Raw genomic sequence first — 24,163 nt, 5'->3', positions numbered from 1 at the left:
TGCTTTCTATATTCAATGGCTAGACATTCCGCGATTTACTTTCATAATAAGCATCAGGCCTCCATAACCAGAGATGGGGGATGGGAAATAAGATTAGCTATTGTTATGCAACATCCCTTATTAAGCCATCCATTGTTAGCTACATAATACAGTAGTTTGATCCTTCATTTCAGAAAAAAATATTGAACACCAGTCCAGTCTCCTTTAACAGCAAAAGGAAAACTCTGACTTAAGAATATAAGACAGTACAATTTATTTTCATCAAACAGTTCAATAAATGTTTCACAGTTTTGATGTTGTTTTCATTTCCCCTGGTTTCATACAGCATCCCATGAAAGCCATTCTTTAAACAATACAGGTTTTAAACAGATGTTGAAACAGACGAAACAAAGGGACTAATTGGAGCTTGACTGCATGATGGGTTGCTATTAGTAGAAAATGAATGTAAATCAACAAATACATGAACCTTTGGAGATATTTACCGATGAGAAGCTTCCGTTTTATCATGCTATCATTGTCCTCAAACAAAGTCAAATTATGACAAGACAACTATACATTGAATCATATTAGAAAATAATGAAACATGTTATATATATATTAGAGCAAGGTTTTCCGAACCCAGTCCTGCCCCCCCCCCCAGCTGTGTAGTGCTGGGACAAAACTAAAACATGCGCCCGTGGGGGCCCCAGGACCCAGTTTGGGAAACCCTACAAGTTGAGGACATAAGTTAAGCACAGGATGGCAGTTATAAAGTCATGAAATTATACTAAATATTTTTTGGGGTTGGGGAAAATATCTTGCTTTATTTGTTATGAAGAATAATTAAATCGAGAAGCTATTACTTAGATGCATTTTGTCCCAAACAATTCTGAGAGATAAATTAATTGCACCAAAATAAATAAACAATATTTACAAAGCATGGAAATATTGTTTTAATAAATTATGAATAAATTAAATAAATAATAGCTACACATAGTCTTTTAGAATAAAAGTATAGAGAAACATAGCTTGTTTTCATCTTTTCGTGCAGTCTAAGAATACATCTAAATTAAACAGCTCTAAAATTATATTGTATACACTATATTTATACAAATGTTGAATGAGTACTCTTAAATACAGGAGTTAAGATTGTTTTCTGGCCCCAACTGCTGCCTACAAGTACGACTGACTGCAATGAAAATCGTTTTTACAAAGTTAAGATTTCAATCCAAGCTTCCACATAGACAGATACATGACTAAAAGAAAGTGCATCCCCAGTACATACTGGGTAAAGACAACCGAAAGAAGCAGGTAAAGAGAAGGTAAGCTGGTACACAATGACTCCCATTGCATAGCCGTCAATCCGTTTCAGATTTGACAAAGCTCCAGACTGTTCTTCGCCTAGGACAAACTGCCTTTGCCATCAACCACTTCCAGCCAGTGTCTATAAATCGACCCTAGGTTACAGTGGCAAAGGGAGGAGTTATTATATCAACAACCTTTCTCGTACAAGGACTGGTAGCTGGTTAAACCTGGAATGTGTCCAGCTTTTAGAACGGGGGTCTTTTCTTTCCGTTGCCTGATCCATAAAAAAATAGCCTCTGAGAATGGTTATGGTTGGAGGGGAATCCACTGGCCATCTCTCAGAAGGTTCCTGTTCTGAGGGTTACAGAACAACTCAGAGGATTCCGGAACCCTGCCTCACACCAAGTGGGGGTCATCGGCTGGGCTGACGGTAAAACGCGAGGATGTCACTGGGTTGGCCCCCACGGGTGACCTCGGTTTGACTGACAAGTCCCCTTTTCTTTTGGAGTCTTTGCCTTTGCTGTTTGCTCCTGGTAGAAAGACAGGAGCATGGTGTAAGTAAGGGAAATAAGGAATGACTATACTACAACTATGCCATACACAAACACACTGTACTAGGGTTGGAGTAAATACTATTTGAATTCAGGGGATACATTCTAACACGTTTCATGAAATCAAATTGACCCATGCGGCACAAGACATAAACAAAAGCATACAACTGTAAATGTTATTAAAAATATATATGTACAATAAAAATATCACACAAATGGTATATCATTAGTTAATATACTCTATACATGTGTACAAACATCCTCTTGTAGAACCGAAGCACAAAAAGGCCCACACTCCCAAGTTAAAAATAAACTTTCTCTCCTAGCAAAGCTTTGAACTGTTCAACTCTGCAGGCTGACAGAGATCATGAAAGTAGATTATTTTGGTGTTGATGCGTTTCTATATACATTCTATTCAAAACACCCAGAGGGGATCAGCCAAAACTCTCATTATTCTGTGAAATGAAGCGATCAGTGGGAGAGACTGAGAGCGGACGGCTTCTGGAGACAGGGTGGAAGACACATCTTAGACGTGCATTGTTGAGCACCAGATTTATGTCCCCACTCCATTCCCCATGTCACAGCGGGATAATTACAAGAGATACATTTTGGGGGTGCATTTTTAGAAAAGGGGTTGGTGTGAGGGGTTCTCAATTTCAGTGAGTGGGGATCAGATGGGAGCTGTCCAATGGGTGTTTGTTATTGTAGTAATTTCATCAAAAGCTTTTTATTGGCTCTCAGAAGGGAATGATGTACAGGACCGTTATATGGTTTCTAATAGCAACATGCATGCATACGTAGTACGTACCATGTAAATCAAATTTAGTGCTTTTGTTAGGAGCTGGAGCTGGACTGGTGCAGGTGGAACTACTCAGCTCACTGGTTGGAGTTTCCTGTTTCAGAAACAGAGAGGAAGAGTCAGGGACTGAAAAGCAGCAGAGACAGTACATGTACATTCAATATAGTGAAAGTGTTAAAAGCCCAAGAGTAACATGGAACTCAATATATGAGGGGGGGGGGAAACTAAACAAACACCTGATCAAAGAGATAGACAGTGACATCATCAAAAAAGGACACGTTTCTCCCTCTGTCTTTCTCTTTGTCTATCGGTTCCCTTGGCGACTTCAGCAGACTCCTGAGCCCCACCCTTTTGCCAACGTCTGTTTCAGTGACAACAATCACCCTCCTGGAGCCTTCGTCTTCCTGCTCTTCTTCCTCATCCTCATCGGGGTCACTTCCTGGAGAAGCACCCCTCCGTCTCCCACTCCTGTCTCTGTGTAGCCCGCCCTCCCTGAACCCTCCCTTGGGACTGGAGGAGAGAGGGAGAGCAAGAGGGAGAGGAGGGAGGGAGAGGGAGAGGGACAGGCGAGCCAGTTTGGCTGTGAAAGAAAAGAGAGGAATAGATCAAGTCAGACATGTAAGATGGTGTCAGAGAGCACCAATCTATCCATTAGAACATGTCGTTTACACACCTGCAGAGTGGGTGAATGTCAACAATGCATCCTATTCATACACATTTTCACACAAAAAAGGTCTGGAGGTACCTTTCATTGCTTGGTTTGCCACAGGCTGAGGGGGTGTAACTTCTGGCTGCTGGATCACAGTCAGTGGTTCACTGTCAGTCGCATCAGACTCACTCTGGGGTTCAGAATTGGGTTCGGTGTCCGGCTCCTCTTCGCTAAGAACAGAAAAAAAGATATCTTCTTTTATTATCTGTCTGCCTGCCATCATTCAACACAACAGTTTGATAAATATCAAAATACATAGAGGGCAGTGGAGGTTACTGAGGGGAGGACAACCCATGATAATGGATGAAACAGAGCCAATGGATTGGCATCAAACCATGTGTTTGATGTATTTGATGACATTCCACCGATTCTGTTCCATCCATTACCACGAGCCCCTCCTCCCCAATTAAAGTGCCACCAATCTCCTGTGATAGAGAGAGCATACCTTCCTACATCCTTCACACTGACTGCGTCTCCGCCCCCATCTAAGGGCTGGTCTCCCCATGGGCGGAGAATGACGCTGTTGCTCACTGTCGCCCCCCGGAGGACGTTCGTTTTAACGTTCTCACAGAGCGAGAACTGCAGTCTCTCCTCACACACCTGAAGAAAGGGAAAGAGAAGAAGATAATAGGGGTATACATGTTTAAACATATTCAGGAAAATGGATATTGTAAATTGTTTAGGCTTATACTTTCATACATCTACAAAGTTGTGCAACTTGGGGTTAAAATGCAAGGCTAATGCTCACCTGCATCATTAGGCCATTTTTAGTGGGCATCTTGGAAAGTGACCTCTGGTCCTTGGAGTCAGGAGAATGACATGGTGAAAGGGCTGATGGGAACTGTAGTTCACGCCTCTCCTCCTGAGGTGAAAGTTTAGCCCCAGTTGGGACGTCCTGGACCGCCGATGGAACCGACCTGGCCAGCCAGTCAGCGCTCTCAGAGATTCCGTCAACTTCCTCTTTCAGTTCCACTCTCCTCTTCCCTTCAGGCATGGAGGTCCCACAGGTCGCTTCACCTTTATCGCTCTCTCCAGAACCCTTAGCTTTCTGCTCAGGCGTCTTCTTCATAGACTCCAACAGCTCCAGATTCCCCAGGAAGAGGTCACCCAGGGTGTCCTCCTCATCCCCAGATATGCAACACAGCTGCTCAAGTTTCTCAAAATCTTCCAGAGGCTCCTCGTCCAAATCCTTCCACTCAGAGATCAACAGCTCTGGGATGGTGTTGAGGGGACTCTGGAGGAATGACGGGAGTGTGGTGGTTGTGTTTTTCTGGGACAGGTTATTTCTGTCATCCTCGGATATGTTTGATGTGAGGCGGCTCTGGTTCTGGCTTTCACCTGAGAATAATGGAAGTGTTGGATGTACAGGTGAAAGTTCGAGGTTTGCAGAGATCCCTCTGCTGTGGGTTGTGGCGGGTGGTAAGGGGGGCGGCTCTGGGATACCAGTATGAGGAGTGGGGGGCATTGTTGGGTCTCTCTCAGCACTGGTAATGAAATCTGAGCCTAAATAATCAAGGTTTATAAGACCGCGATCGTCTTCTACTTCTATGACAGAAGGTGGGGGACTAGGAAAATAATCATCTAAACTCTGCAACCTGTCTTCTTGCATATCAAGATCTATGCTAGGAGGAGGGCTGGGAAAGTCTACAGAACTGAACTGAAAGTTGTCTCCATGTGAACCAGACAGATCTGTACAAGAGGCTATATCCTCCAAGTCATTATCATTGGGATAAGAAACCAGGTCGCATAGAAGAGATATGTCTCTCAAATCCTCACTTGTGTTTACAATGTCTACTCCCCCTTCTCTGTCCTCCCCCACAAGCTGGCGAGTAGAGTCAGCTTCTTCAATGTGCATGCTTGGCTCAATATGTTGTAATCCTGATAAATCTACCTGTGGTACTCCAGTAAGGCAGATAGATACACCCAAATATATACTCTTTACTGTGGGAGCAAGATGGTTGTCTAATTCAAAGTCCTGTTCTTTTTCTATGTCATTTTCAGCCATTGCCCCTTCTTCCATTTGGATTTCACTGAGATGATTCAACCTGTTGAAGTTCTGATTTCCCTCATCTTGAGCAATGTTTCCATCCAAGTCGTTTAGAAGAGATGCAGTTTGACTTTCACTGTCTCCACCCATCTCAGTGAGTGACCTGAACTGCTCCCTCCCTCTTGCATTGGTCTCATGCTCTGGGATTTCTCGGTTTTCCACCTCAACCACTAGCTGATCACCTTCAACATTTTGCTCATCATCATCATCAAACCTATCTGGATTTTCTATATTTTCCTCTTGCTGTACATCCAGTGCCTGGGATAGCTGACTGTCAATGCTACTGGAGATAACCTGTTTCTGGGACAACTCTCCCTTTATTTCCAGGTAGGCTACCCGTCCCTGCCTCTCGTCATTAGAAGTATCTTCACTATCTTGGAGGACGGCTGGATGAGGCTCACTCCCCGCCAGTTCATCGTTCTCCTCAGCCTCCCAGAATTCCCGGCCTACCACCAGCTGCTCCCTCTCCTCCCAGGTCTTTCCGAACGCTGAGAAGAATTCCAATCCGAGTTCAGCTTCCTGGCTTCTGTTTTCCGGCGAGGCCCACTGGTCGTTCTCCGATGGCCACAGGTGCAGGTCTCCCTGCTGGAAACGGTGACAGTCGAACTCGCCCCTCACCACTCCTCCCCCTCTCCCCTCCCCCTCCTCCAGAGTGTTCCACAGCTCTTTAGCCTTCATCTCCAGATCCTTAGATGACTCCCTGTCCACAGTCTCAGCAGATCCATCCCTGCTCAAAGACCCACTCTGGCTCCCCGTCACTGGTCCTCTCTGAGGAGATTTCTCCTTCATGGCGTTACACAGCCCTCCAGCAGCAAGCTGTTTCCCTGTCTCTGATTTGGCCTTGGCCCTCTCGTCTTCGCTTTCCTCTGAGTAACACAAGTTTCTCAGGCCAAGCTCATTGGCGTCGGTGTGTTGAATCTCCAGATCTTGTCCGTCTTCTCTTTCAGACACCTCAGTGACCCCCTCGGCCCAGAAAGAAGAGGCCAGTTTTCTCTCTTCGTCATTGGTGCTCTCTCCGTCGTTGGGATCCTGTACTACTGGAATATCGTCACTGAGTTTGACCTCGCTGGTTTGAATACCGTAGAACCTAGATAGCCTGGATTCTCTGTTATCATGGTCGCCATGTAACACCGTCACTGGATCCGTAGTGTCTTTCATGGAATTATCATTTTCTCTATCTTCAATACCTGGGAGTTCTTCATTCTCAAGTTTGTTATCATTTGTCTGAATGGCAGATATTATTTTCAAACAGTCTGTCTTAGTGGTACTATTAGAAGGCAATGTCAAGTCTTTATCTGTGGAGTCATGGAATCTAAAATCATTTGACTCCACATGAGAAATCACACCTTCTGTGTAATGATTACAAATTTGAGTTCCATCATTGTAAGAGAACCCTTTGAGAGGTGCATCATCTAAGTTAGAGAACAGCTTAGCTATAAACTCATTGTTCTCCTTGATCTGTGAGTTATCAGACAGGAGTCCCGGATGGACTAGTCCCTTTTCATCTGACTCTCCACTCTCATTGTGGAACATTCCAGAGTCTTCTCTCTGTTCTGATTCAAACCCTGTTTTATGTTCTACTTCTTTCAGACTGAGATAGTTCTCCTGAATACTTGACATGTCTTTATATCCATCATCACTGTTTTGAGAGATATCCTGCACATGAGCATTCTGTTCAAGAACTGTCTCCTTTTCCCTCTCAATGTCAATTCCCTTATTTGAAATCCTCTTCAAGGGACTCTTTCCCCCGGGGTCTCCCTCATCCTCTAATTCTGTCTTCTCTTCTATTCCTGTCAGCGTCCCCCTCTCTCCGCCTCGTCCACTGCCGGGTCTGGTCACGCTCAGTCCATCACTGCCCTTCCTGCTAAGCCCCTCCCCTTCCCAGTCACTGTCAGAGAAGTAGGCAGAGTCTCTGTGGGGGGTTTCTGTCCCCAGCACCCTCCAATCACCTGGTCCTTCACCTCCAACACACGGGTCACCTGGGGTCAGACAGTCGGCTGAACTGGGGGTCAAAAATGAAAGGAATGAGTCTGAGGGGGTCATTGTGGAGAGAGAGAGGTCAGAGGATGGGTCCCAGTCTGGGGTGGTGGGAACAGCTGCAGGGCTCTTTTGACTTTGGTCTGACCTTCCTTCTTGGTTGATCTGTGAATTCTGTTTGTTGATTTGTAAATAGCTTTCAACATTTGGCTCATGTGACTGAGCATTAGAACAATTTGATTTGATTCGATGTGAATGTGATGTGTCGTTCTTCATTTGACTCTCACAACCTTTTGAACTCTCTGACCCTGCTTCCTTGTGATCTTTAGATTCAATTTGACATGCTCTATCTGTTTCTGATGTCTCTGTTGTTAAGTCATGTAAAATGTCATCAACAACTTCCTGCTTCTGACATCCTTGCCCTGTATCTCTGACCTCAGCATCACCTTTCATTCTCTCACAACTCCTTTCCCCAACATTATTCTGACCCCTGCTCTCTTTCTCATCTACATAAATAGGTGACTCATCATCACAGGGTTTCTTTTCAGATTCTTCCACTCCTCCAGTAACACTGTCTTGAGATAAAGATTGAACTTGAGCTTGTCTTGAGAGCTCGACCCTTTCACTGACTCTCTGTGTTTCTCTTACAGGTAAGGCTGGACCTTCTGAAACGTCCTCCTCTGTTTTTGTACTGGGGAATGTTTGGTAAAGGAGGAGGCCATTTTTTGGCATTATCTCTGAGAACACAAAGTCACCAGGCTGGGGCTGAGAGTCTGGGTGAGAGTTGGTGTCAGCGGAGGGATCTGTGAGTGAGCTGGGTAAGTCCTTGAGGCAGGTTGTGTCTGTGGGACTTCCCTCTTCCTGTTTGACAAACTGTTTATTTGATCCTATTTGCAGTACTGGAATCTCAGGCCGTATAGTGACCTTCATCTCACTCTTTTTTGCCCGTTTAGTCACTTGGGCATAAATGGCCTCCGGTGCTACATCGTCTTTGCCTCTGTTTGATGTACGTATGGAACTCTCTGATTGGAAACGGATGGTCTGAGAGGAGTCAGGATCTATGCATATTGACTCGTATTCTGGTGACATTGGAGTGGGTGACTGAGACAAGTCCTCGCAATGCTTGTTGGAGGCGGTTGCATTTTGTCTAGATATGATCTCCGTCAAAAAGGTCTCTGCTGATTGGATCTCCTTCAGGAACTCCTCTCTGGTCATCTGTCCCTTCTCGGTCTCCTGTGACTCCGACTCCTGCCTCCCCACTGTGATTTCGGAGAGGAGGGATCGGGATCTCCTCATGCCCCTGGAGTATGCCTCCTCGGCCTCAGCGTAGGACGGGAGGCCGGGGGCGCAGGTGTAGGTGTAGGGACGCGATCGGGAGCCAGGAGGGTGGAGGAACTTCACCGGATCTCTCTCCATGCCTGCATCCATCCTTCCTGTATTTGTGATCTCAGTGAGGAATAGATCTCTCTTGATGGAGCCTTTCCTCACCCTCTCCACCTCTGTCCCCATCTGTGTGTTTCTGTCTGGCCCCAATGTCTGTTCTGCAGAGCCCAGCTCTGTGGCCAGCGACCGGGACCGACGCATCCCCCCTCTCAAGGGCCGGAGGAAGTTCCCTGACCTCTCCCCATCCCTTTTCTTCTCCCGCTCTGTGTCTCCCTCCCATGAGGTCCTCCCCTCCTTGGACTTGGCATCATTTGACTCTGACACACTAGAGATCTCAGTCAGAAACAGGTGCATGGGGGATTTCTTGGCGTCAGTTACGCAATCCGCCTGCAGTTCCGCATCCTCCCTCCAGATGGCAGGCAGGATGGTGGCGAGGCGCGACTGGGTCCTCTTCATACCCCTGGAGAAGAGCTCGGCTGTGGCCGGATCCGCATCCTCTGACAAACTAGAAGTCGGGACGGTTGTCCCTCCCCCACTGGGTTTCTCAGGGGACATAAAGGGGGAGTCATCCTCGTCTGAATATGTGGGACTGGAGGACGAGTGCCTCTCAATTCTGGGGCCCCCGGACTCGGAGTGGGAGGTGTTGCGGTAAACAGGGCGAAATACGTTCTGACGTCGTACGGGAGAGTCAAAGTCTTTTGAGCGGAAATTGGATGTGCCCTTTGTGTTGTGCAAGGATGCTGTGCGCCGTACACCACCTTGTCGGTCTGAGTCGTCACAGGATAGTGGCTCTCTTTGAGAGTACATCTGGGGCTTACTGTATCTGGAGTAGCTACCTACACCATAGCTGTGATACAGGCCCCTTTGGGGCTTGTAGTGGGGTGGAAGAGGGGGAGGACATGTTTGGGGAGTGGGGTAGATGGGGTGGCTGGACTGGGGTAGGGAGGGGGACAGTGACGGGGAGGGGGGCATGGTCTGACGAGGACGGTGGAACCCTAAGTGATCATATGATGATGGCAGGCAGCTGCCCGTCAGAGGGTCCATCGTTTCTATCTTACCACTCATGGAATAGTGACCCAGCCCAAGTCCTACTCGGTGGTAGCCCAACGGAGGAGCAGGGAGGGGGCGCGAGTGGAGGTGGTTGCCCGAGGAGGTTGACATAGAACGTGGCTTGGGAGGCAGGACAGGGGCCTGAGAGCCAGTGGATGACCTACTGTCTCCTTCACCCCCGTCCTCCTCATCATCATCTCCTAAATCCACCACAGAGAAGTCAGTCACCCTACTGGAGGTGTCTTTGAACTCTGCCACCCCAGTGTTGGGGACCCTTATCTGGACCTCGCTGGATCGGATGGTCTGGATGGATTTCCCTCCTCGCCCAGGGTACTCCTCATCAGAACTGTACGGCGTGCGTTCTTTGCCCAGAATTCCGCTACGTATCTCCACTAGCTCCAGATCTCCAGGACACAACGAGTCAGAACGGAACGCTTTCCCTTTAAGAGATGGGGACTTATCCTGAGGGGTGTGCTCCTCCAATCGGATGAAGTACTCGCTGGCGAGGGAGGGGCTACGTGCACTTATCACAGGGACAACAGTGGGTGTGTCCAGGGATTGTCTGTGGGAGGGGTTGACTGTCGGGATTGGCTGGGGAGGAGGAAGTGGTTGGTAGCCCCGCTTTGCATGAGCCTTCTCCCAGAAGTACTCAAAATTTAACCCTTTACTGGTCTCTGTGACTGTCAGGATGTCATCGAGTTCTGTGGAGGATGGGGTGATGCAGTTCCCCACGGGGTCCAGTAGTGGGTAGGAGTTCCCCCTGTCATCCCTCCCATACCGCCTCTCTCTCTGTCGTTCACTCGCTGCAGCCTGGAAGGCCGGAGGACGGAGAGAATCCCACCGTCTTTCAAATGACTCATCGCTCTCTCCTCTTCTTCCTCTCCCTTCCACATACTCCTCGTCCTCATCCTCCTCGTCCTCTCCCACACTCCTCCGGGACATCTCTCGCTCAGCAGCCAGAAGGGAGGAGAGGAGGAGGAATACCTCAGCGATGGAGGGGCGTTGGGAAGGAGGGAGCCAGCAGGACTGCATGATCTCATACCTAGAAGAGGAAAGACAGGAAAGACAAACACAAAGATAAGGAGGATTGGAAATGACGCAGACAATTACATTGATGGAAGCTACAATCTATCTGCAGTATTAAAGCTGATCTACCTCCACCCCAAAAAAGAGGTTTGAGGGGATTGCATATATTAGCTTTGACCTTAGTGATCACAAAGTAGGCCTTTAAAGTAACACATCTGTAATCGACTCCTTTCTTCATCAAATGCAGATATCATCAGAGAACCAAAAGTCAAGAAATCGCCCACTGACCAGTAGTCAGCGTGGGAGAGTTTGAGCCGTGGCTGGGCCAGGGTGATCTGTCTCTCTCTGATGACGAAGGTCAACACTTCCTCATCACTCAGGTGCCTGTGAGGCTGAGAACCAAACTCAAACAGCTCCCAGATCACCACCCCAAGAGACCTGGGAGAAAAGGAAGAGAGAGTGGGAAAGAAGTGGGAGAGAGAGGAGAGAAATGGGAGAAAGAGAGGAGAGGGAAGTTGGAGAGAGAGGGGAGAGACGTGAGAGTGGGGGGAGAAGTGGGAGAGAGAGGGGAGAGAAGTGTGAGAGAGAGGAGAGAAATGGGAGAAAGAGAGGAGAGGGAAGTTGGAGAGAGAGAGGGGAGAGAGGGGAGAGTGGGGGAGAATTGGGAGAGAGAGGGGAGAGAAGTGTGAGAGAGAGGAGAGGGAAGTCAGAGAGAGAGGGGAGCGAGAGGGGAGAGAAGTGGAGAGAGAGGGGAGAGAGAGGGGAGAGAAAGGAGAGAGAGAGGAGAGAAGTGGGATAAAGAGGGTAAAGAGAGGGATAAAGAGGGTAAAGAGAGGGGAGAGATGTGGGGTAAAGAGGGGAAAGAGAGGGGCGAGATGTGGGATAAAGAGGGGAAAGAGAGGGGTGAGATGTGGGATAAAGAGGGGAAAGAGAGGGGAGAGATGTGGGATAAAGAGGGGAAAGAGAGGGGAGAGATGTGGGATAAAGAGGGGAAAGAGAGGGGAGAGATGTGGGATAAAGAGGGGATAGAGAGGGGAGAGATGTGGGATAAAGAGGGGAAAGAGAGGGGAGAGATGTGGGATAAAGAGGGGAAAGAGATGTGGGATAAAGAGGGGAAAGAGAGGGGAGAGATGTGGGATAAAGAGGGGAAAGAGAGGGGAGAGATGTGGGATAAAGAGGGGAAAGAGATGTGGGATAAAGAGGGGAAAGAGAGGGGAGAGAGAGAAAATAGGAGTAGAGAGCGAGAGTTGGAGGATAGAGAAATAATCAAATTAGATAAGAAATACATAATACAGCTTATTGAAATATTCAGTTGTTTATTTGTCCGTTTTAGAGGCAGGTTGTGTTATGGTACGTACCACAGATTGCTGGTCTTGGTCTGGTCAGTGACGATCAGAGATCCTCTGTACTCCTCCAGAAGCTCTGGCGCTATCCACCTCAGGGGAATCCACAGCTTGTCTGATGTTAGGTAATAGTCATCCTGCACAGATAAACACACACAAAGGGATGCATGGACTTGAAGATAAGCCATTAGGGACATCCAATACGTTAGGGATAATCAACAAGGGGCTATGTGTTTTCTGGAAGATAATCAACCACCTGGAAGGTGTGTTCCATGACACGCTAAAGGAGCGGAACTGACCTTCCACGGAGTTGCATTATTTTGCAGAGAACACATAGAGCCCCATGGTTATAATTTGTGTTCATTTGCAGGTAGAAAATGTGTTCAACATCCGCTGAAGTACCTAGCAAGTTTACTATATAGAGACCATAGTTGCCATGGTAACCAAACAAACAGACTTGCTAGTTTTTAACCAAATTTGAGTCCTAGCATGAAAATCGAATCCAACAATGCCAATAATGGTTCAACTTTTGCCTTTAAATGCAGCTCAAGCATAGAACATGTAATAACTATACCCATTGAATTCTATCGTGCAAGTATACTGTGGATTATAGGGAAAGAATGCCCTCTCTAGAATGCCCTACAAGCCTATCAGAAACGATTATTCAACAATGCCATGGTATAAATTGGTATAACTTGTCTACAGGTTGTGGTGGTTCAAGCAAAGTACATGGGTAAGCGCACACGCCCCCACACACACTCAAACATACCTTGTAGTGGTTGTGAGACAGCCCATAGTCTCCGATTCTGACAGTGAGGTCAGAGGTAAGGAGACAGTTCCTCAAAGCCAGATCACTGGAGAGAAAACAATCATAATTCCTTTACTATCAATCACTCAATTACCAACCAATCAATCACTGGAGCTATTGGAACCCCACTGGAGCCAGAGAGAGCCAGGATATGACATCACAGACCTGTGGATGTAGTTATTCTCGTGGAGGTGCAGCAGGCCAGAGGTGATTTCAAATGCCATCCTCTGCAGGGTCAGCATTTCCCGGGTCAGAAGGTCAGGGGTCATCCCATCTGACTTCCTCTGGGCTCTCAGATACCTCTTCAGGTCACCCTGGTAACACATCACAAATATAATTAATTTATTACAACATCAATGAGTGTTACCAATATCATTATTTTATGACACCATCCATGAGCATTACCAATATCATGTACAGTATGTGATACTTTAAACAATCAGAAGAACAATTAACATAGTTTATGACTTTGACCAGACATACTGAGCTATACATCAAGTACATTTGTACATTTATGCTGGAGAAATACCCTCTCCTAAGTGTTTTCCTGAACCTGAAGGTCCTCAAAAGCAGAAGGGGAATTGGTAATGAGTTAATATCACTAGAGAGAGAGAGGTTGTACTGGTGGTAGGACAGGAGAATACGATACTTCAAATGATAAAGGGATGTGTGTTTCAATGTACAGAGGATTTATAGCTTATGTTATTCTGGTAAAGGGCTGCGGTATTGTTTCTCTCCCGTCCCTGGTCGTTTATTGATCTGTTTGAGTCATTGATTGGCCAGAGAGTCCAATCACTTGGGATTTCAGGTCTCAATCGGTCTTTGATTAAAGAGCAAGAATGAAAGCAAACAAACAGAGGCAGCAGGTGTTGAGTATTGGAGCTGGAAACAACTGGCATAACATCACGTCACCAAGTATTTACATGGTTATTTGATGGGGAAACTAACCAAACATATGTTTCCATGTACGGAAGCTATAGTCTGGTGTTTGTCACTTAATTGATCCATTTGAATAATTGATTGTCCAATCAGCAGGTTGCTCAGGTATCAATCAGTCTCTGATAGAAACACAATGATGAAAGCAAACAATCCTCGAGGAATGGAGTAAATGTATCCTTTCCTAAACAAAATGGCCTCTCTTTGGATCTCCTCTACAATGTGCCCTCCTCTTCTTCTCCATCACATAATAGTAGTTAAAACAACATGGCCCTCACCAACTGACAGAACTCCATGACCAGCAGGAAGGGAATGCTCTCGCTGCATTGGCCCAAACACTGAAGGATGTTGGGATGTTGGAGACTCCTGAAGGCAAGAAAATAGAGAGGGAGAGAGAGGGGGAGGGAGAGGGGGAGAGAGAGGGGGGAGAGAGGGGGGAGAGAGAGGGGGAGGGAGAGAGAGGAGAGAGAGGGAGAGAGAGGGGGAGAGAGAGGGGGAGGGAGAGAGGGGAGAGAGAGAGAGAGAGAGAGAGAGGAGAGAGAGAGGGAGAGAGAGGGGAGAGAGAGGGGAGAGAGAGAGAGAGAGGGGGGGAGGGAGAGGGGGAGAGAGAGGGGGAGAGAGAAGGGGAGGGAGAGAGGGAGAGAGAGAGGGGGAGGGTGAGAGGGGAGAGAGAGGGAGAGAGAGAGGGGGAGAGAGAGGGGGAGGAAGAGGGGGAGAGGGGGGGAGAGGGGAGAGAGAGAGAGGGAGAGGGGGAGAGGGAGAGGGGGAGGAAGAGGGGGAGAGAGGGGAGAGGGAGAGGGAGAGAGAGAGAGAGAGGGAGAGAGAGGGAGAGGGGGAGGGAGAGAGGGGAGAGAGAGGGGGAGAGAGAGGGGGGAGGGAGAGGGGGAGAGAGGGGGAGAGGGGGAGAGAGAGGGGAGAGAGAGGGGGAGGGAAAGGGGGAGAGAGAGGGGGAGGGAGAGAGAGAGGGGGAGGGAGAGAGGGGGAGAGGGAGAGAGAGAGGGGAGAGAGGGGGGGGAGAGAGGGGAGAGAGAGGGGGAGAGAGAGGGGGAGGGAGAGGGGGAGAGAGGGGGGAGGGAGAGAGGGGAGAGAGAGGGGGAGGGAGAGGGGAGAGAGAGAGGGGGAAAGAGAGAGGGGGAGAGAGAGGGGGAAAGAGAGAGAGGGGGGAGAGAGGGAGAGAGAGAGAAAGATGACGAAACGAGAGAGGCAATGCAGCAGAGGATATACAATTAAAGTGAGCTAGGGGAGAGGGGGATAACATCTGGGCACATTTGTTTGTGTAGGTTTACTTAGGTGGGTTTGTTAGTGAGAAAGTGGAGAGGACGAAAGAAAACAGACAGAGCTAGAGAGAGGGGGAGAGGACGATAGAAAACAGACCAAACTAGAGAGAGGGGGAGAGGACGATAGAAAACAGACAGAACTAGAGAGAGGGGGAGGAGGAAAACAGACAGAACTAGAAAACAGACAGAACTAGAGAGAGGGAGAGAGGACGATAGAAAACAGACAGAGCTAGAGAGAGGGAGAGGACGATAGAAAACAGACAGAACTAGAGAGAGGGGGAGAGGATGATAGAAAACAGACAGAGCTAGAGAGAGGGAGAGGATGATAGAAAACAGACAGAACTAGAGAGAGGGGGAGAGGACGATAGAAAACAGACAGAACTAGAGAGAGGGGGAGAGGACGATAGAAAACAGACAGAACTAGAGAGAGGGGGAGAGGACGATAGAAAACAGACAGAGCTAGAGAGAGGGGGAGAAGACGATGGAAAACAGACAGAACTAGAGAGAGGGGAGAAGACGATAGAAAACAGACAGAACTAGAGAGAGGGGGAGCGGATGATAGAAAACAGACAGAACTAGAGAGAGGGGGAGAGGACGATAGAAAACAGACAGAACTAGAGAGAGGGGGGGGAGAGGATGATAGAAAACAGACAGAACTAGAGAGAGGGGGAGAGGAAGATAGAAAACAGACAGAACTAGAGAGAGGGGGAGAGGATGATAGAAAACAGACAGAACTAGAGAGAGGGGGAGAGGATGATAGAAAACAGACAGAACTAGAGAGAGGGGGAGAGGATGATAGAAAACAGACAGAACTAGAGAGAGGGGGAGAGGATGATAGAAAACAGACAGAACTAGAGAGAGGGGGAGAGGATGATAGAAAACAGACAGAACTAGAGAGAGGGGGGAGAGGACGATAGAAAACAGACAGAACTAGAGGGAGGGGGAGAGGATGATAGAAAACAGACAGAACTAGAGAGGGGGGAGAGGATGATAGAAAACAGACAGAACTAGAGAGGGGGAGAGGATGAAAGAAAACAGACAGAACTAGAGAGAGGGGGAGAGGATGATAGAAAACAGACAGAACTAGAGAGAGGGGGAGAGGATGATAGAAAACAGACAGAACTAGAGAGGGGGGAGGATGATAGGACAGAACTAGAAAACAGACAGAACTAGAGAGAGGGGGAGCGAGAGCGATGACAGAGAAACATGTGTTTCTATATGTGACAGAGAAAGAGGCAACTGTAAGTGTGTATGAGAGAGAGCGAGAGATAGAGAGAGATGGCGGGCCAAATGTCATTTTAATCTAAGTTGAGCATAATAAATAGGTCAGACCAGTAGTCATCTGTCACTCCATGTTAAAGTTCTAACACTGCACCACTTGTTTGCAGCATGCAGTCTCTTAACTACCAGCATCTCAATATGACACACAACAATTAAACACATCTACTGATGTGACTTGGTCCATGTAGATCTTTTTCAAACAGCACCAAATCAACCAGTGAAATACAGGTTGGGAGTTAACTGTGAAGTTAATCCCAAGAACTGTGATTTATAATACACTGAATGAACAAAACATTAGGAACACCTGCTCGTAACATGACAGACAGACCAGGTGAATCCAGGTGAAAGCTATGATCCTTTATTGATGTCACTTATTAAATCCACTTCAGTCCGTGAAGATGAAGGGGGAGAGACAAGTTAAAGAAGGATTTTTAAACCTTCAGACAATCGAGACATGGATTGTGTATGTGTGCCATTCAGAGGGTGAGTGGGCAAGACACAAGATTTAAGTGCCTTTGAATGGGGAATGGTAGTAGGTGTCAGGCACACTGGTTTGAGTGTGTCAAGAACTGCATAGCTGCTGGGTTTTTCACACTCAACAATTTCCCGTATGTATCAAGAATGGTCCCCCACCCAAAAGGAAAATCCAGCCAACTTGATACAACTGTGGGAAGCATTGGAGTCAACATGGGCCAGCATGTGGAAAGCTTTTGACACCTTGTAGAGTCCATACCCTGACTTGAGGCTGTTCTGAGGGAAAAAGAGGGTGCAACTCAATATTAGGTAGGTGTTCCTAATGTTTTATACACTCAGGAAACCACAAAAACAAATAACTTAAATAAAAGTGTCTGATGACACAAAATGTCAGTTTCTCTGACCTGTATGGCTCAGACTCAGCCAAGAACTTCCTCTGCTCCAGAGGGCTGGCACTGACCCGCAACTCCTTCACCACGGCCTGAGAGGAGCTGCAGTCACACAGCACCTCCGCTAGGATCACCTGAGGGAGGGAGAGAGAGAGGGAAGGAGGGAGAGAGAGAGAGGGGGGGGGGAGCGAGAGAGGGAGAAGGAGGTAAGGAGACAGAGAGATGTGGGACAGACAGGAGAGAGAGGGAGAGAGAGAGGAGAGAGAGAGAGAGAGAGAGAGAGAGAGAGAGAGAGAGAGAGAGAGAGAGAGAGAGAGAGAGAGAGAGAGAGAGAGAGAGAGAGAGAAGGAAGGAAAATGAGGTAAGGAGAAAGAGAGATGTGGGACAGACAGGAGAGAGATAGAGAGGAGGGAGAGAGGAGAGAGAGAGGGAAAATGAGGTAAGGAGAAAGAGAGATGTGGGACAGACAGGAGAGAGATAGAGAGGAGGGAGAGAGGAGAGGAAAGGCGAGGGAGAGAAGATATGGAAAGAGAGAGAGATCAGAAATATAGTGGTGTAGGAAGAAGATAGAACTCATGAGAGCTGGTAGGAAGCCAATATTAGATTTACTGAGAAGCTGTTAAAAGGATGTGTCTTTTAGAGGAAACATGGGGTTGAGAGACATTTGGAAGAACTGCCAGATCCAGCTACCACCATTACATAATGACGTCACAACTGAGGGTGGAGGTATGAGTTGGTGATCTCACCTTTCCAAACCAGCCATTTCCTATTTCCTGAAGGTAGTTGAGAGTGTGCCTACGGAAGTACTTCGACTTAGAGTCTTTAGAGACAGAATAGAGGAGATGAAAAGAGAAAGACACATGATTTGTGGTTTTCTGATATCCATCAAGCTTGCTAATATTCATGTGCTATATACTGCCATCAGCTCCAGCTACAGAGAGTCAGCCTTAGTTACCTGAGTCATCCTGCAGGGCGGGGCAGTTAGCCCTGTCCCTGAGTGGGAGGGTGTAGACCTCCGGGAGGGAGGGGCAAGAGGACAGACTGTCCTCCTGGGCGGGGCTAGAACCCCCAGAACACTCCTCCCCCTCTGCATTGTCAAACTCCTGATTTGACAGGAAAGAACAGAGGAAGCGTAGAAGCTTTAGAGATATTGTAAGTTTGAAAAGCAGTGATCACCAAGCCTGGTCCCGGGAGATACAGGGTTTGTATGTTTTTGTTCCAGCCCAGCACCAACACACCTGATTCAGCTTATTAAACTCTTGTTTATTACCGTAGTTGATTAGTTGAATCCGGTGTGTTAGTTCTGGCCTGTCCTGGAACAAAACCCTACACACCCGAAGCTCTCCAGGATGAGGGTTGGTGACCGCTTTTCTAGTGGGTGTGTCAATACCCTAAAGTGGTTTACGTTTCTAAAGAAATTGGGCAAGTGTAAACAAATAACTGGTGGGCAGACACCATATTACTTTCCCCTTGTTGCCTGTGTTTTCACATCAGTTAAGATGAGGGAGGGGAGCCACTTTAGATAATTGAGATGCACACAGTGTGCTGGCTGAAATGTCACAAAGAAAGACCGATCTGGATTTAATATGAGGAAATCTATTCAATGTAAACAGACCCTAAGCTTTCTGGCTCATGCAACATCTGTAATACTTCTGGTAAAATGTGATGCTGCACATGCAGCCAAAGAAACAATTAACCATCCAAAGATGACAGATTCAAAGACAATAGATTGATAGAGGGTTTGAATTATGTGGATGCCCACCGCCCCTGTGTTGCTGGGCCCTTCCATGACAAATCAGGACATTCCCATATGCTTTAACATTGTTACAGCCCTCAATGTTTAGAGTTTCCCTAAGGGCCAATGTGTAATATGATGCCTATATCTATTGATCTCCAGTCGTGGCCAAAAGTTTTGAGAATGACACGAATATTAATTTCCACAAAGTTTGCTGCTTCAGTGTCTTTAGATATTTTTGTCAGATGTTACTATGGAATACTGAAGTATAATTACAAGCATTTCATAAGTGTCAAAGGCTTTTATTAACAATTACATGAAGTTGATGCAAAGAGTCAATATTTGCAGTGTTGACCCTTCTTTTTCAAGACCTCTGCAATCCGCCCTGTCATGCTGTCAATTAACTGCTGGGCCACATCCTGACTGATGGCAGCCCATTCTTGCGTAATCAATGCTTGAGGTTGTCAGAATTTGTGGGTTTTTGTTTGTCCACCCGCCTCTTGAGGATTGACCACAAGTTCTCAATGGGATTAAGGTCTGGGGAGTTTCCTGGTCATGGACCCAAAATATTGATGTTTTGTTCCCCGAGCCACTTAGTTATCACTTTTGCCTAATGGCAAGGTGCATCATGCTGGAAAAGGCATTGTTCGTCACCAAACTGTTCCTGGATGGTTGGGAGAAGTTGTTCTCGGAGGATGTGTTGGTACCATTATTTATTCATGGCTGTGTTCTTAGGCAAAATTGTGAGTGAGCCCACTCCCTTGGCTGAGAAGCAACCCCACACATCAATGGTCTCAGGATGCTTTCCTGTTGGCATGACACAGGACTGATGGTAGCGCTCACCTTGTCTTCTCCGGAGAAGCTTTTTCCGGATTCCCCAAACAATCAGAAAGGAGATTCATCAGAGATAATGACTTTACCCCAGTCCTCAGCAGTCCAATCCCTGTACCTTTTGCAGAATATCAGTCTGTCCCTGATGTTTTGTCTGGAGGGAAGTGGCTTCTTTGCTGCCCTTCTTGACACCAGGCCATCCTCCAAAAGTCTTTGCCTCACTGTGCATGCAGATGCACTCACACCTGCCTGCTGCCATTCCTGAGCAAGCTCTGTACTGGTGGTGCCCCGATCCCGCAGCTGAATCAGGAGATGGTCCTGGCACTTGCTGGACTTTCTTGGGAGCCCTGAAGCCTTCGTCACAACAATTGAACTGCTCTCCTTGAAGTTCTTGATGATCCAATAAATGGTTGATTTAGGTGCAATCTTACTGGCAGCAATATCCTTGCCTGTGAAGCCCTTTTTGTGCAAAGCAATGATGACGGCACGTGTTTCCTTGGAGGTAACCATGGTTGACAGAGGAAGAACAATGATTCCAAGCAACACCCTCCTTTTGAAGCTTCCAGTCTGTTATTCTAACTCAATCAGCATGACAGAGTGATCTCCAGCCTTGTCCTCGTCAACACTCACACCTGTGTTAAAGTGAGAATCACTGACATGATGTCAGCTGGTCCTTTTGTGGCAGGGCTGAAATGTAGTGGACATGTTTTTGGGGGATTCAGTTCATTTGCATGGCAAAGAGGGACTTTGCAATTCATTTCAATTAATCTGATCACTCTTCATAACATTCTGGAGTATATGCAAATTGCCATCGTACAAACTGAGGCAGCAGACTTTGTGAAAATAATATTAATATTTAATATTTGTGTCATTCTCAAAGCTTTTGGCCTCGACTGTACACAACATGCATGCAGACAGCGCAACACAATAGACAAGACGTGTGAATAAGTCTCTTACATGATGGAGACTTACATTGAATCCCACTCCTCCCTTCTTACAGCACAGACAGGTGAAGAGCAGTAAAACAAAGGAGATGAGCCCCGAGCAAGAGATGAGGATGACGACGTAGGGCGGAGAAGAGAGAGACGCAGCCCTGGATTGAGAGACTGAGATATGGCGGGAGAGAAAAGGAGGAGAGGAAAAGGTTAATACGGTTAATCGGCCAGGTAGTACTTCCTGAAGGAAACACACAGTTGTTAGGTTGAAGTGTTGGTGAGTGGATGAGTGAGTGGGGGAAAGAGAGGCTTCAGAGAATTGGGTTGAAAAGGGTCAAAGTCATTGTTACATATTGAGATTGAGGAGGAAAACCTTTGGAAATGTTTCAATAGAGGAACGTTTGAGACAGAGCGGAGGATCCCCAATGAACAACTGTCATTGGAGTTTTGGGAGAAGCAGGAAAAGGAAATCAACTTTGGAGGAAAGTCAGGAAACCATCTTCAGAATCAATCAAAGAGAGGAGAGATCAGAATTAAAGTTAAAATCAGGAAGTCTACCATTCCAGTTAGGAAAGAGGGGGAGGAGGGAGGGGGGTACCAAAAAAACAACATTCCTTCCAGGAAACACAGTTGAAAAGCAGGGAGGGGTGGCGTTGTCATTTTGGGGAAATTGCTACCGGGGAGGGTTGGAAAATTGGAAAATAATCACTCAAATCAGGGAGGTTGGCTACCTAGGTGAGAAGGGGGAATTTGGGGCGTTTTTTAATATATTTGTACCTCAACTTGGCCGTTTGTGAGGAGCGAACCATCTGTGAAAAAGAGAAGGGGGAGGGCAGGGTGGTTAAAAACCCTTCACAACAGTAGGCTACTACTTGTTTGTTGTATCTTTAATCAAAACCAGCATCGCCACAATCAAAAATGCATATTTCTAAATGAACTTGTTGTCAATATTATTTGTTTTCCCCCATATACAATGTTACAAAAACACTTCTCCAACTCCAGAAGGTGAACCTCTGAGTACACATACTTGTCAATACACTTGCAGGTCAAGTGCCAATTCAGTACAGTACTTATGAATATCAACCACAGTGTGAGCATTTTCAGTGTCATTGGAACCAGAAAATGCAAGTACTAGAGCTACTCTGTTCTCCCCTGCTCATCCTATTCCATCATGCCCTGTATTCATCACTACTTCTAGATATTGACTCACTATTATGACACTGTAATGAATAATGCAAAACCAGATGTACATTTCCCCATCCATTTCATGAGCTCATTGATTACTGAAAGCATGGCGTGAAGATGCATCAACAGTCCAATAATAGTCCAAACAAAAGGCTTTAATTGATGTTTACCCTATTGGTAGATCAATGTGTAAGCTTAACTGTGATGAACCATTTTGGCACATCCTCTCCTCTGCCTCCCTCTAGACAGTACACAAATCTTACAGAGACGTCCAATAACACACTGAAAGGGAATCCAATCACAAATGGGCTTTTCTGATCAATGGAATATTTTCATGAGATCATTCATGAGTGGAAAATGCAAGTTACCCGTAAAAATACATTTATGAAGCACTTTGAGCACTGCTTTAAAATACATAAATAACATCATAGAACATAGAACATTGTAATTAGCATTAAGGATGTCTTGAGATCATATGTGGTATGATTCCATCCTCCAATAGCGGTTTTATGAGAAAAACACTCAAACCTCTACGAAGGCCTAAAAACATAATGGTCAATGTTATTCTAACACATTCAAGAGTGACGTGTACATTCTAAGTAAGAAAAGCTACTAAAAATCATGAGTATGAATTTGAGAAAGATACATGAATTATTGGCTCATCATAAATGTGTAATCTGCACCCTATGCAAGCCTATGGCCTGGCAGTAGAATTACATTGGAAACTGTTCAAATAGGAAAAACATGTTGGCCTATGTGAAATTCAAACTCTTTCACATAAGTCTATTTTAGAATACAATAATATTTTATGTAGCCTATCCATCGGCAGTATAGACGCACAATTCCTGGGCAATTGTATTATTCTATCCCTAGACAGCTGTCCAGACATACACTGCATATAAATAGGTACACATAGCAGGGGCCTATTCCACCAGCTCCAGTTTACGGCTCTTATCAAAACACTACACCAGAACACCATGACTGCAAACCACAATACACAAACAAAACACTGCGATGCCTAATAAAAGGAGGACAAAATAAAACGGATTTTGTTGATTTTAAATGGAAATTCAAAGATTTTTATCATTAAACCCAAGTGGGATAATATAGATTTGATATACACATGAATAATACAGTGGCGATTTAATTTAATATTCATTGGGCGAATTTTCGTTTTGACATGCCATCGAGGCTATTGATAAATATCACCGAAATAGGGTCGCAGATCCTACCGAATTCTCCCGGCTACTTGATGATAATAATGTGGCCATTGTCTTTCTGATTTCCTCCCCAGTGTTATAAAGGCATATTGCCTACCATAGACTAATCATATCAGTTTAGAAATATACAATATGTCGTATTATTGTTGAGGCTGTGTCAGTGTGTTTTAGCCGTAATATTTCCGAGTACCTATTCATAACCCTCTCATCTATCCCCTCTTCCACCTCCCCTCTCTTCTTTCTCCCAGCGTCAATATCATTCCAGCTCACCGACACCACTCACCTTCTCTCTGCGGGGCTCCAAGGACTCTCTCCGGGTTGAAGTACGACAACATCCCCGCCAGCACTATTAACCAGCAGTGTCGTCGCATCGTCGCGGGATCCACCACAGCACAATCATTCGAGCGACGCTTTCGGTCTTCTCCTTCTCTCCGCTACCGTATCCTGGTCTGGCGCTGTCTTCCCCCGGCTAATAAAGAACGTCTCCTTGTTGTTGTGTTCCCCTCTTCCCCTCCTCCGTTTCATCCCCCTCTCCTAGGTCCGCTACTAAACACCGTGTAAGAGACGCTCTTTTGTGCATCCCGTCCTGCCAACCCAACCCATCAAATCCAGAACCGTTACATCAGTGGTCTCCACAAAAACGGCGACGAAAACAACAAATAACCCCAATGAGGTCAAACCATCCGCTATTTTTCCCCGTTTCGGCTCTTTCCCCTCCGACACCAGTATGAGGGCGACTGTAGTATTTATCTCCCGTTAAACATCCGCTACGTCAGACAAAAGTGAGCTTGCATTATCATGGTTCGCCCGTGGTTTCATGCGAGTGCGTCTGTCTCGCTTCTACACTACTGTCTCGGGCCCGTTTTATTTCGCGGTGCTGTGTGCGGCTGTGTGCACCTGCTAGACAAATGAATGTATTATAC

At 46.5% G+C, this 24,163-nt stretch overlaps 1 protein-coding gene across 5 annotated transcripts; it reads right to left on the bottom strand.

The window, feature by feature from the left end:
- Positions 1-242: 242 nt before the first annotated feature.
- Positions 243-23,938, bottom strand: LOC123998163. Of its 5 annotated transcripts, none has more exons than XM_046303146.1 (16): positions 23,524-23,938; positions 20,858-21,006; positions 18,290-18,437; positions 18,081-18,154; positions 17,350-17,468; positions 14,192-14,279; positions 13,143-13,291; positions 12,939-13,023; positions 12,185-12,306; positions 11,115-11,264; positions 4,092-10,842; positions 3,789-3,943; positions 3,380-3,513; positions 2,871-3,214; positions 2,644-2,728; positions 243-1,814 (listed from the first exon to the last, which is right to left on the bottom strand). In XM_046303146.1, exons 1-16 carry the CDS (start codon positions 23,609-23,611, stop codon positions 1,681-1,683), a joined length of 8,775 nt encoding a protein of 2,924 aa, XP_046159102.1. In that variant the 5' UTR covers positions 23,612-23,938; the 3' UTR covers positions 243-1,680. The 5 variants fall into 5 exon arrangements, with proteins under 5 accessions (XP_046159102.1, XP_046159104.1, XP_046159105.1 ...); XM_046303148.1 differs by having other exon boundaries at positions 243-1,804; XM_046303149.1 differs by having other exon boundaries at positions 2,982-3,214.
- Between the last annotated feature and the right edge of the window lie 225 nt (positions 23,939-24,163).

This window comes from Oncorhynchus gorbuscha, linkage group LG15 (assembly GCF_021184085.1).
Source record: "Oncorhynchus gorbuscha isolate QuinsamMale2020 ecotype Even-year linkage group LG15, OgorEven_v1.0, whole genome shotgun sequence".
Taxonomy (NCBI): domain Eukaryota; kingdom Metazoa; phylum Chordata; class Actinopteri; order Salmoniformes; family Salmonidae; genus Oncorhynchus; species Oncorhynchus gorbuscha.
This window is presented reverse-complemented; position numbering and strand designations above follow the sequence as displayed.